The following is a 13,241-nucleotide window of genomic DNA, read 5'->3' as shown; positions in this document are numbered from 1 at the left end:
GGGGGGGGGGGGGGGATGGGATCTGCCTTCCCCCTGATTTGGCATAGCCAAAAAGGCCCGGCCTGATTGGGGATAACATATACAAAACCTACTGGTTGTTAGACTGGTCTTCTTAATGAATCCTCTATCATGTTTATCTATCTATAGTTACGTTCAGACGACAAGCCTTAACCTCGAGGTTAGGAAACCTTGAGGTTAGCGCTTATAGTTAGGGACCGTGAAGATGCACTCGTAGTTAGCTAACCTCGAGGTTTGCTCGATGTTAAGAGCCACGAGAAATCTTCTGGTTATCGCTCTAACCACGAGCCGCGGGGGGTCCCCACTCGTAGTTAAGCACCATGTGGACACAAAAATCAACGCACTCAAAGGGGCAGGAATTTGACCTCGAGGTTTCATAACCTCGAGGTTTAGATTCGTCGTGTGGACACACGTTGTAGTTAGGGGGCAAGAGCTTAACCTCGAGGTTAGGATTTGTCGTCTGAACATGGTTTATATTATGGGTTGTGCAGGAGCAGGAATAGAGGTCAGTTGACCAATGGATGGAGTGATTTGACCCATTTTAGGAAAAATTTGAGGTGATGCAGACAGGGAAAGGCAACATCTCCAAGGATAGTACAACATAGTTCTATCCAGTTTATTTAATGTTCTGAAGGCCTCTAATACTCTGAGAAATTAACTATTACAGTGACAGTTAATCTTTCCTGAGGAAGAAAATTATCCACTTATCTTAGGGAAAGTGTAGGTGAGAAAAATTATGGGGGAAATTTTAGTCGTGGTTGTGGATTCTCAGATATACATTTATTTATTCATTCTTTTTTTTTGGGGGGGGGAGGGGGAGGAGACATTACTTATTGAATGTCATACACGATGAGTATAAACCTAATAAAGGAACACCTTAACAAGAAAGGTCCTGAGTGTTTGATTTCAGCTTATGAAAGATCCGTAGAGGAGCTGTTTCTGTGTCTGTGTGAATTAGGAGGAAAAAATTTACATGCAGGTTATCCTTTTTAAATGTTACCACAACAGCAAAGAAAAAATGCTGCATGCAAAAGTGCCTTAAAAGTTGCCAAAAATAACATTGCTTCTATTTTGTAATTTTGTGTTTGTGCGTGTTCACTTCTATCAATCTTGATATTGAATTTAAAAAAAAAGAGAGAGAAAATGTGCTGCAAGCTCTGAGCTGGAGTGTTAGTTTATCTTGCGTATAGCAAATTTGTGTTATGGCAATCAGAGCATGTCTGAGTTTGTGTCTAAGCAAAAATCAGTTGGTTTTGTTTTGTTTTGTTTTGGTTTTTTGCACTTTATGGAAACCTAAACCTAAAGATGGCCTCTTTCTAGAGATAACATACTGTGTCATCCCTTACCATTTCTAACAACTCCACTTACACATGGTAATGAATAATTTTTCTCATTTGTTGAGCATTGTGTCATTCTGTGCACAGATCATCATTTGTATTTGTCATAGGTAAAGTAAAGTAAATGGAGAAATGCATGCATATTTATACATATCATTATTATCAAATCACCATTAAGATTTGACAATACTCTTAATATGTTGACCATTCTCATTGAAAGAAAGATACAATTATATATATCCATATGCATATATTTATCAATCTGTCATCATGGTGATAGTGTACTTGATACTGCCTATTGAAAAGAAATGCCAAAGATGTATAACTTGTATGGTAAGGACATTACATTCATTGCAGAATATTTCACCATTATTTCCACTTCAGTGATGTTTCATTGTGCATATAGTATTGGCTGGCTAAGTGTGAAAAAGGTTTACATGTTTATATGTTAACATTTTGTAATTAAAAAAAAAAAGTAATTCAGGCTACTGAAGAATTCTTGGAGGGAACAGAGAAAGTGTTTTAGGCTACGGATAAGATAACCCCCTCAGCACAAGCTGTAAGCAGTTCAGATAAAATGCCACAAAGAATGTGCATCTAAGCAATGATATCAATTTGAAAAGTACATGTACCAATAAAATTGAAATGAACTGTTACAGAGAAACAGTTTTCTGTGTACAATAAAATGGTGGAATGTGTTCTAGAACATCTGTACATTTTGTAGTTTCCTCTTTGCCTTTAAAAAGAAGTAAAACAATTTTTTACAAATCATTTGTCTTCTTCTTTTCACAACTTATCCAGGATTTCCTCAGCCACGACCTCTGCGACCTCTCCTGCCAAATCTTCCAAGGCCATCCCGTCCACCCACGTGTCCAGTGTGCGGCGGTCAACCAGGCACTCTGCGGCTGCAAACTCAGCCCTCAAAAGGTAAGGAAGAAAAAAAATATGGCATCAGCAGATGCTTCCAGTTATGAATATCAATCTGACGAGATATTGATGACATTATGATTACTATCTAACAAGGGGAAGGGGATGAGGAAGGGGAGGGGTATTTAGGGAGAAAGAGAGTCTTTTTTTTTGTTGGGGGGGGGGGGGGGAGTTCTACGGCTCCCCGCCATATGCTTTAGAATAAGTCCAAGTTATCCTAATTAATTTCTCTTGCACTGAGTTGTTTTATTGCAACTGATTGACAAACTGCCCTTCATTGATGTAAATGCACACCAATAATTCAGTGTGAAGAGTTATAGCCATGAAAAAAATCATGGCCATATGTACTCTAGTACATACTTAAGTATGATGTCCATGATTTTTATCATGGCTACTGCTATAAACACTGAATAATCAGTGCTTATCGATGTTGCAGAACAGCAGCTTGTCAATCAGTTGCAATGTCCAAGGTTAGCAAGTAGTCACAGAGAGATGGAAAGAAAGGTATGGAGGTATAGTCTTCCAGTCTGTCTCTTAGTAGATAAAAGGGAAAATAGAGCAAATAAATTTTTATGAATGCAGACACTGGTCGAACACACCTGGAGGGCATGGTTCACATTATCACTAAGCACCAGGTTCATTCACACACTGTGCTGCAAACCCAACACACATGCACACCCATGCAGCCCACTTTCCCAGCCTTCACACTGTCCAGCGCTTTCCCACCTTAGCACTCCCAAACTTAGCCTCACACGACCTTTATAAATGCAAGGAAATATTCATCTCTTGCTTCAATTTGCACACTGCTATCAACCAGCACCAGCCATTTATGAAAAAAAAAACCCACCTGCATTGAAATAACTGCAGTTTGTACATTTACATACTGTAATAGCTGAAAGAGCATTGCAAAGCAAAGCGAATCAAGCTGCTCAGCAGAGTGATATTTTCTTCATTGTTCTTCCCAATGACCAGTCTGCCCACACTGCTCTGTATTGAGATGAAACATAAACTCTATTTTCAGAACTTGCTGTTTCTCCATATTTCTGCGTCATCAGTGGCTTTACCACTGAAAGAAAAATACTCCAGATAGTCTTGTCAATAGTGGGATGGTGTGGTATGGGAAAAATTGATGTGTCCATTCCCTTATTGCATTTTCAGTGCTGTTACCCTTTGTGATTGAAATGGGATTGTGGTGGTGGTAATTCAAGTTTGACCTCTGAATATGAGTTTTGTGTTGATAAATACATTCTTATTTATTAAAAAAAATGTGTCTACATCTTGTCTATGCACATTTTGCACACAACATATTTGATTACCATGAAATTTTTAATAAGTTGAGTCTCAGCACATTAACTGAGAATAATTAGATGGATGTATGTGTTCTGTAGCACATTGGATGGTTTGATGCAACTCACACAAAACTGACAGGTTTTCTTGAGCGTGTACTAAGTACCAGTATATACGGTGTACAGCAGTGATTAAAATGCAACTGTGTATAAACATCACACATTTATTACTCGTCATGTGCAAATTTTTTGTCATCTTCTAAAGTTATAACCAGTTTTACCTCCGTACCTGTTGTGACTCCTTGCAAATAAAGAATCATTTAGTGTTTTTCTGTCAAGAAATTAAAATGTAGATACGGTGTTTTGTGTTTGACTGTCCCTTTGCTTGTAAAAACTGTTTATTGCTCTTCAGCAAACCTTCCAGCTAATCTTAAGAGTCTCTGGTCATCTTGTAAGTGTCATTCTTGTTGTACCATTTTTTTGTGAGAGCTTTGTCATTAACAAATGAATAACTTCTTTGTACCGCTCCACCCGACCCCGCCCGCGCCCCTCTGCCACAGCTCGGTCCGGATTAGCAAAGAGTATAGCACAGGACATAACGCGGGCGACTACACCACCAGTACCACGTCCTCATCACTGAAATACACCCGTTCCACACCAGTAAGTGGTCCTCTCGCCCATCCATCCCTCCTCAGTCATCCCTACCCTCTTTCGTCTACTTGTAGCTAACAAAAGACTCCCCTGTGGTTATCCTGTCTCGTGCTGTGTTCACTAATGTTCATGTTTCTGATGATTTCTTCCTTTCTGTTCTGACTGCATGTGTTGCTGTATCAACCATGATTCTTCTAGATATCTAACACATCTGAGCTCTTTGTCTGAAAAACTTCCTCCTTCAACCATATCTATTTTTGGTGTTTAGTCTCATCCATGTTTGTCTCTAGACACAAAGTTTCAGTTTCAGTTTCAGTAAGTTTTATTTCTCCACTTGTACATAACAGAAAATAATATAAGAATATCGAACATATTAATCACAAGTCATGAAAATATAAACAAAATTTCGCATTACAAATATATAATCATGTGAAATAATACATAAATATCCTTTCAGATCTTAAAGTGTACAGGTGGAGGAGACCGTTATCAATAAGCAAAGTCTTCTTGTCTGTCTGTGTACAATGCATGTACATTTCCTTTCTTTGATCTTCACAGAACAAATGTCTGTTGCTCAATATCCAATCTTTATGATCTCCTTTAGATTGCAAGATGAATGGGCCTATAGGATTTTAAAAAAAAGAATCAGTATGTAAGCTGAAAAACTAAACAGAAGGGAAACATTATATGGGGCTTGGTCAAGTGGCCAAATGATAAGTGAGTAGCAACAAGACATTGAGAATATGATTTTCATTGTTCCTTTGCTTTCTTAATGGGGTTAATAAACTGAGGATCTTATTGCATCTTCAAAATTCAACCTGTTGGAGGTGTATGTGTGTGTGTGTGGGGGGGGGGGGGGACCACTTTAACTCTAAGATGGTTGCTATGATAAGTCTTTTTTCTGACTATGCGACACTCTGTACTGGACAATATTGCAACTAATGTGGTGGCAATAATGCCATACCTTTTTAATGCTGTAAAATGGACAAAGCAACTTCAGCTGTGTACTTCTTGGCTTTTTCAGACTTGATGGTTCTGTCTCTTTATTTCTTACCAGTACTTTCTTCATCTAAGCCTTTCTATTTAAGGGTCTCTTTTTGTTAATAGTGTTGTTCACTGTGAAGATCATCCTAACATAGCCAAAAAGATTTGTCAATAATCATCTATCCTTTTGTGTGTACATTAACATATTTTGCCTAGACATGGCATTTATTTTCATTCTAACAAACGAAAACATGTAGAGTTAACATTCCACTTGTTTCATGTTTGAATCTTGCATGCACTTGTTTTCCCTTTATCACCACCCATTCTTTCATTGTTTCTGAACAAGAGAGTTAATATCCAGTTCCTGTGTGAAGCTTTCATTCCTAACTCCTCTCCTCAAGTCATATGCCATGCCTAACTTACAGATAACGTTGCATGTGTTATGATGTGTGAATTGTACCAAACAAATGGAGATGGTTCATCTTGATATTGTCAATGCATTTCTTTCCAAACAGGACAACAGAATGCATCCATGGAGAAATATAGCAGTTATACTGTTGTAATGTACAAATTATAATGTTTCACTAACTACGGATTAATTTTTGTTGTAATTTTGATGATTTGTCATTTTATTTGGCTGCCATGTGTAGGTATACAACCATGTTTTGAATCTGACTTACAGGGTGCTTATTACAGGAGTTCCAACCCTTGTATCCATGATGATTTGAATAAATATTTCTGACAAAAATCAGACCTTCCAACCATTCTGAATTTGGAGGAAAGAATCTGAATTTTGACAATTCCCAGCTCTTGTTTCAGTAGGATTTTCATATTTTCTTGATAATTTTACCACACACTCCTATGGAAAGTGCTCTTCTTTTCCTACTTTTGAGCTAAACCCAACCCAACTTTTCAGTCAGAAAGGTTGGGAGGTCTGCCTTTGAATACGTGATTTAGATTTGGTTGGCAAGAGAGAAATGATCAGTTACTGTCTTGAATTTTGTATGGTATCGTATTTGAGAAAATAAATGAAGGCTTGATAAGATTGTGTAAGTACATTTATCTTTGATACCCATTTCTTTTTTTACTGGTATGTCACCTATACCTCCCTTCCCAGAACTGCTTACTTAGAGCAACACGTGGCTTTGTATGTCACAGTGTTTACATTTTAGAGTTCATATACTGCGGTATGAGTTGGTGGTAGATAAAGAAGTTGATTGTAGTTTAGCAATTTTATCACTTCATGTATCACATTTTTGCTCTGATTACTGGCAGAATGATTTAAGGAATCAAAACACTGACCTGCACAAAACTGAAAGACTTAAAAGTTTGCTGGAGTCTTTCATCGGCCTGCGTCTGTTGTTTATTTACATATTTCTACCTTGTATTCAAACAGACACTGTACCTGTATGTACTGATTAATGTGCATGAATCGTGAAAAAAACTCCCCAAAAACTGAACAGTCCTATTGTGGCAACGTCATATATTGATAGATTAATCTTGAATCAATCCATCGTGAGCATTTTCAAATGCACTTATGTAGATGTATGTATTATGAATGTTGTTAGTGTGATATGCACTCCTTATTGTATAGGCATAAGTCCACAAGCTTTATGTAGATCACCAAAATGCATGCATTTGACACTGATTCGTGTCAGTCCTTAGCCTACGCATATTTAACCAGAATCATGTGATATTTAGCATAGGATGCATGAATAAAACAGCTGTCACTTTATATCTGAACAGAAATGTAGAACCATCCTCAGGGATGCCATCTCGTTCATTTTTCCTTTTTTTCAGTATTTGTACTATTTTTTTCCCCAAAATTACTGCAGCTTTCATCCATAATACTGTCTTTCCCAAATCGTATTACTTCACATATCCATTGCAGGAAAGTAAGCATTTTAAAAAACCAAATAATAGAATTTTCACCCCTCAGAACAATGCAGTGCTGTTTATAAAATGTGCATCTCTCAAACACAAATGTAAAGCCATATAAAGCAGTAGAAAAACAAAAAACAAAAAAGCAATTTAAGAATAAAGCTCCAACGTGGTATGAGATTATGTTCTAACCATCACCCATTTTCTTTTTCAAATACATTCTCCTTCCCTCCGCTACCTGACAAAGGCACTAATAGCTAGTGGCAGGTTGAGATATCTCGAGGCCAACTTAGCCAACCACCCAAGGAGATACATATACATGTACGACCCAGGACAGCCTGTCTACCCAGATTATGTAAACTCCCAGTTTTGTGTCTTTGTGGTACGCCATCACAGTTGCCTAATGAGTTGGGCACGTTTGCTTGCGTGCCAGAGAGCTATAAATGTACATCTGGCGTCGTCCTTGTTTTCTCGTGGACATGTTTTTGTGTCGAGCTCACTTTGATTTTAGCTTTGAAGGTCTCGCTGCCTGAGAATCCCTACTTTTGATTTTTTCCCCCATTCTGTGGACTGTCTTTCCTCATTACACTCGTCTTTGGTTACATAGCCCTCTCGCTCGGCACTGTATACTTTGTGTTTCAGAAGGTCAGCCTCATATCTGTGGCAAAGCATTATTATCACCGTTTCATTATTGGCTTGTTTGCAGCTTCTTGCTTGGTGTCAGATGTTGTACTGAAGTTAATTCCGTTGTTTGTCTCAGGTATGAATGCAGGTATGGCTAGAGAACTGACTAAGAGGAGATGAAAACAATCTAACCTTGCCTGGAAAGCTTTGCTGCAGTGAAATCGTACATTTGCTGCCTAAACTTTAGGGAGATGAGGCAAACAGTAGTGTTGAAATTTTGAAACAAAATGAAATGAAAGAATTAAAGTCAAAATTATTAAGTTGAGTCCTTACCATAGAAGGCTCCCAGTTGATTGATGTATTGTTGCTTTTTAAACCCAAATTTAGCAGTTTCAGTACTAGATTCATCAGAAGGTGCAAGCAGTAGTTTTAGGAAGCTGGAACCCCGTCACCAGAGAAGTAGCTTTCAAGCATGGCCACGTGATCATGTAATCATGCTTCAGCTTCCACTCCCACAAAAAATTAAAAGATAAAAAGAAGAAAACTTAACAGACAGTTATCAGAGGTATACGTTTTCAAGCTGCCAAGAGGGCCATTCATCTCTATGTATGTCACAGATTTTGTTAAAAATATGATTTAAGAATGTGTTTTCCATGATTGTTTGCTAGAAATCAGTAAACATTAGAAGATGTAATTTTCCAGCCAAGCCTTCCGGTAGAAAAGAAAATCCAGTCATTTGTTATTCTGTATGATAGACAGAAATAGACTGGAACGCTTTCCTTTATACTTTTGATTGGGAACAAAGGTCAAAGGTCAGAGGTCAAGAGTAATGAATTTTATGTGATGTGAATAAAGGTTCGCATGTATAGGAGAATGGGTAGTGACTGCATGAGAAGGCAGAGGCAATATCGTTAATCCAGTCACTATGTGTGTAGAATTGTTATTGTTGTGTATTGCCATCTATCTGTGTGCGTGCCAAGTAGTGATCTTGGTATCTTGAATTCTGTTTCAGTTGTCAAATCTTGAATATTGTGATTAGTTGGAGCTGTCCTGTTAATTTTTGCTAGCCCTACTCAACCTGTTTGTCTTGACTATGCAAGAGACTGCTGTATGCTAATATTTCTGCTACCAGAAATATTACTGTGAGGTGGCCCCTTACATGTACATGCTTTCCGTACTGCTCCTTTCCTTTTGTGGACAATACAGGCCTCGCGCCGATCACGGGTTGCTCCCGCCATTTGCCGCTGCTACGAAATGGTCCAAGTTTGGTAAAATAGGCACAGCTTGCCTTGCACGGCAACTGCATGCATGAAGCTCAGCTGACATGAGAAAGTCTTGCACTGTACATGTGTGTTGAACAATGAGCTGTTCTCACACATGAGTTGAGCATGCTTCCCCAGTTTTTTCCTTAAATAGGAAATGGTGCATTACATGTAACCATACATTTTTTTCATATATTACTGACAAATGTATGAAGTGTCCATGAATGCCTATCATATATTCTAATGTGCTCATGTCCGTGGAAGTGCATGGCCACTTTTTATTGTCACATAAGAATTATGCCTTCAACAATTATGAAATAATCTGCCCTTTGGAGAATGTGAGTTCTTTCTTTTCTTTAAAGCCTAATACTTCTTTAGTGAGCCTACATTGCTCCTTTATTCTCTGTGAAACATTTACAATGAGTGTTCTTACATAGGAATTTTTGGTCCAAAGATTTTTGCTTACGAGAAAAAGGGGAAATGACATGCTACCTACAATGCATGTATATGGAACTCTTCTGGAGTATTTAGATGAATGAATTTGATTCTGTTTTCTGAATTGGAGTTCCCGGGCTTCCCTTATTTCAAAGAAGGTCAAGCATTTGATGGAGGTTTGAATGGGAAGAGATACACATACATGTATGCAGCAATTTGAAGAAGTAGTTATTTTCCGTTGAGTTCCAAAATACATTGTATTCTTATTGATGATCACAACATCACAAGTATTGTGTCTACTCTCTCTATTTCACAATAAGTTGCAGAATTTCATGTAAGCTAAAATTAGATGCCAGTGATTTATTTTGCACATATTTTTTTTTATAGATTATTTCATGGCCCTGTAAATCTATTCTCAAAATTGGATGTTGTATGCATGTCTATTCAGCCTTGACATTTTGCTTAAGTTGATTTAGTCATTCTTGAATGTGCAATCCTTACAGTATATGATTTGCTTCTTTTTTTTTCAGCTATTGTACCGATTCATCAACACAAATCTCTTGATTTACCTTGCTTTGAAGGAAATGCAAACAGAATAGTCAATCCTTCTATTATGTCACTCATCAATTTTCCATTGTCATCAATGATCATCCCTATAACACAGAATTTACTCCATTTAATATGATCCACTTTATACTGTCAATACTGTCAATACTGTCAATTATACAGTCAATAAATATCTGTGTGTCTGTGTATGTATGTGTAAGTATCCAAACCAATCCAACTCTTGATAATGAAACCATTTCGATTGTGATCTGAAACCAGAGAGTTGAAATGCCCGTCATATCCTCCCAGGTAATCCAACAGTTATACTCCAGCACAACCCAAGACAAAGTATATTCTGTCTCGTACCCGGGGTGAGTGGAATCAAATGACGGGAGGAAATCCTGCCTCCTTCATCCTCCTCTCAACCTATACATGTATTTATCTTCCAATTCAACAACATCCAAACTTGGCAAGTTTCCATTCAGTGCGTCAGGTAGTGAGTGAGCTACATCTCAATCGTAATGATTTCAAATAACCCAACATCTTGTAGCATCCTACTTCACTCTGATTTATTGACTGCTGAGCTCACCTAGATCTTATGCCTTCCTAGTTTCAGATTCATAAAAAGGATCTATAGTACACTGAAAATTTCTGCCAGTTACTCCTCTGTTCACTTTTGCATCATTCCCACAAAGAAATGTCACACATTCTTCATGGTTCTTCCTGGAGGAGCCACAAAGTAAGGCTTCATAGTATTCAAAATTCACTTCAAGTCAGTCAGAAGGTCTGTATTGATTTTAGCAAGTAGCTAGGTTTTTAACAAAGTCCTCTCGTTGCCAAATCTGATCAAAAGAAATCTTTCAATACATGAGATTTTAAATAAGAATATTTTCACACCACTTTTATCACCGTCAATTTCACCTATTTCTTTAAACAATTTTTAATTATCAATGATAAACAAGAGGATATAAGAGTGGTTGTTTACATTGCTACTAGAATCATAAAAGTGATACAGATTCAAAAAAAAGCTACAGTGAAGTAGAAAGATGTGTTCCCGAAAGGGCTACCTCATTATATTTGTGATAAAGACTGCACAAGCCATGCATGACAGTTACATGTAGCTGAAAAGGGACTTTGGGGAGGGCTGCCCATAGGCTGCTTTGTAGTTTTACATACATCAAAGGCCGTATGGTATGCGCATTGCCCCATTACCTCAATGAAAATCATTTTCTCTACATCAAGTGCTTAAACTGGGAAGGATTTCCAGAAATTTACCCACATCCAAGTATATTATCTCATCCAGCTCACAACTGATTATATATATACACTCGACCACTCATATCTATGGTCAAGTTTACTGCATTGATTGAGGTGAATTTGATCCAGTCATTGAAACATTCACAGAATAGAGGAAGGAAGAAAGAGAAAGATAAATGTATTGTGCTTTTGACTTTAGAAGCATTCTTCTGTTAAATACTTCAAAGCTTCCACTGACGAAAATGCATGTGTACAATGCTACCTTTAGCCATAATTTTTGTGTGTAACCTGGCTGTGATTACTCAAATGCATGTTTAGAACCAACTGTTAAAGTGGATATTTTTCGCGCGACTAATTTTCCGCGCTTGGCAAGGTATGAAGAGTTTTGCATGTTTTTACTTCCGCGGAATCGAGACGTCAACTACTGGAATGGATGGCAAGCAAGAATATTTGCTTGCTTTCATTTTCGTGCTAGTTTTCTAGTTGCGCGAAATGCGCAAAAATTTCCACTTTTTCAGTATGTGATGTGATTTTTTTTTCCTTTAGTGTAGTTGCATGATTAGTTCCCTTGAAAACTTGCTCCCACCCTCAGAAAATGCAAGCCACTTCTGCTTTGTTTTGTGTGTGTTTTTCATTTTTTTAAATTCAGTCTGAATCTGCATGAAATGGGTGACCCTTCAGGTCTTCACTGTGAAGGGTCATAGGTCAGGGGACACGTGAATGATGACAAACCAGGTGTCACTTGATTGGTCTCCAGTTAGGCATCACCTTATGGCTCACTAGTCGAGTGTCCCCTATTGGCTCACTTGACTGTTAAGTGTCAAGTGATTAGTCACCAGCCATACGTCTGTCACTTGAGATTACTGAAGTACAGTGTAGCTCTTGTGAGCAAGCTTGTCAACTCTGTTGAGTTGGTTTGTGGATAACATTGACCATTCGAAATGTGTAGCTTGCACAAATTGCCAAATGGAGCAACCCTTTGCATGTTTACATGTGAATTGATATGATTGCTCGGATTCTCTTTTGTTTTTGTTTAAATGCTCAAAGCATCTTCCAGTTGGCTTTGAAAAATGAACTGTATCTGATGTCAATATCCCTTTCAGACTCAGCTGGATGTTAAAACTCATTTACACAACTTAAGTCATCATTAAAATTGCAGTGAGTGCATATCTGTTTGATGTTCTCATGATAATTTTGCAAATTACAGCTGCAACATTGCCCATTGATTATTATTTTTTCTCTCTCCTCTATTTTAATGACTGTTCCTGCAAGTTGCAATTGATCATTGCCTTGCCTCCAAGTTTATTTTTCTTCCAGTTTTCATATGTGTCATCTACATTCAATATTTATTTCTTCATTTCAGCTACAAGATTCTGCTGCCATTATACACTTTTTGTTTTCCTCGTTTGAGGTCATTTCAGCATTCTTCTTTACGCAGCTTCAAGACATGTCATTCTCTTTTTTTTAAATCTCTCCTTGTGCCGCATTGCATCTCTTTGACTAATGTCAGACATACCTTTTGATTTTTTTTTTACACGATTCCTCAGCCGTTTCTCTGTATTCATTTATTCATTTATGCTTTATCATAAGCACAATGTAACATATTCACATGCCATCCAACTGAATGATTGGCAAGTACAAGAAAATGTTGTCATTTCCAGGCATGATTGATGTGCTGTCAGTGTACTCAGTTCCTTTAAAGATGCACCTTTAATACAGAAGCATGTAACTTATTATCATTGTTCTTTTTTTTTTCATTTCTTTTCTACTGAAAAAGATGTTGATTTGTTTTTATACTGAAAAAAAAAAATTAAAATGGGTAAAATCTGTTGTTTTTAGTGAAATCATGTCTCAGAGCCAACTAGGAGAAGTTGTGTTTTATTTGTGCTCTGCTGTGATTGACCAGTAAAAGCTACATTGTATATGCCTCAAGATTAAGTTGTGAAAAGACATTAAAAGTATGTGCATTTGAGGTTAGATCGAAGTAGAAAATGTGCTGCATATCACAAGTAAGCACTTTCAACAGAACATAT

The 13,241-nt window shown here is 37.5% G+C and overlaps 1 protein-coding gene across 1 annotated transcript in view; it reads left to right on the top strand.

Annotated features, from left to right (window-relative positions):
• LOC139741645 (dual specificity protein phosphatase CDC14A-like) overlaps positions 1–13,241 on the top strand; it is a 78,254-nt gene that overhangs the window by 63,133 nt on the left and 1,880 nt on the right. Inside the window, exons 12-14 of the mRNA XM_071652228.1 lie at positions 2,157–2,282; positions 4,129–4,228; positions 10,261–10,322. Of these exons, the coding sequence (XP_071508329.1) occupies positions 2,157–2,282; positions 4,129–4,228; positions 10,261–10,322 (288 nt within the window). The remainder of the gene's footprint in view (positions 1–2,156; positions 2,283–4,128; positions 4,229–10,260; positions 10,323–13,241) is intronic.

The sequence above is a fragment of the Diadema antillarum genome, unplaced genomic scaffold, assembly GCF_040938485.1.
Source record: "Diadema antillarum isolate AM-2024a unplaced genomic scaffold, OU_Dant_1.0 scf00000031, whole genome shotgun sequence".
Lineage (NCBI taxonomy): Eukaryota > Metazoa > Echinodermata > Echinoidea > Diadematoida > Diadematidae > Diadema > Diadema antillarum.
This window is presented reverse-complemented; position numbering and strand designations above follow the sequence as displayed.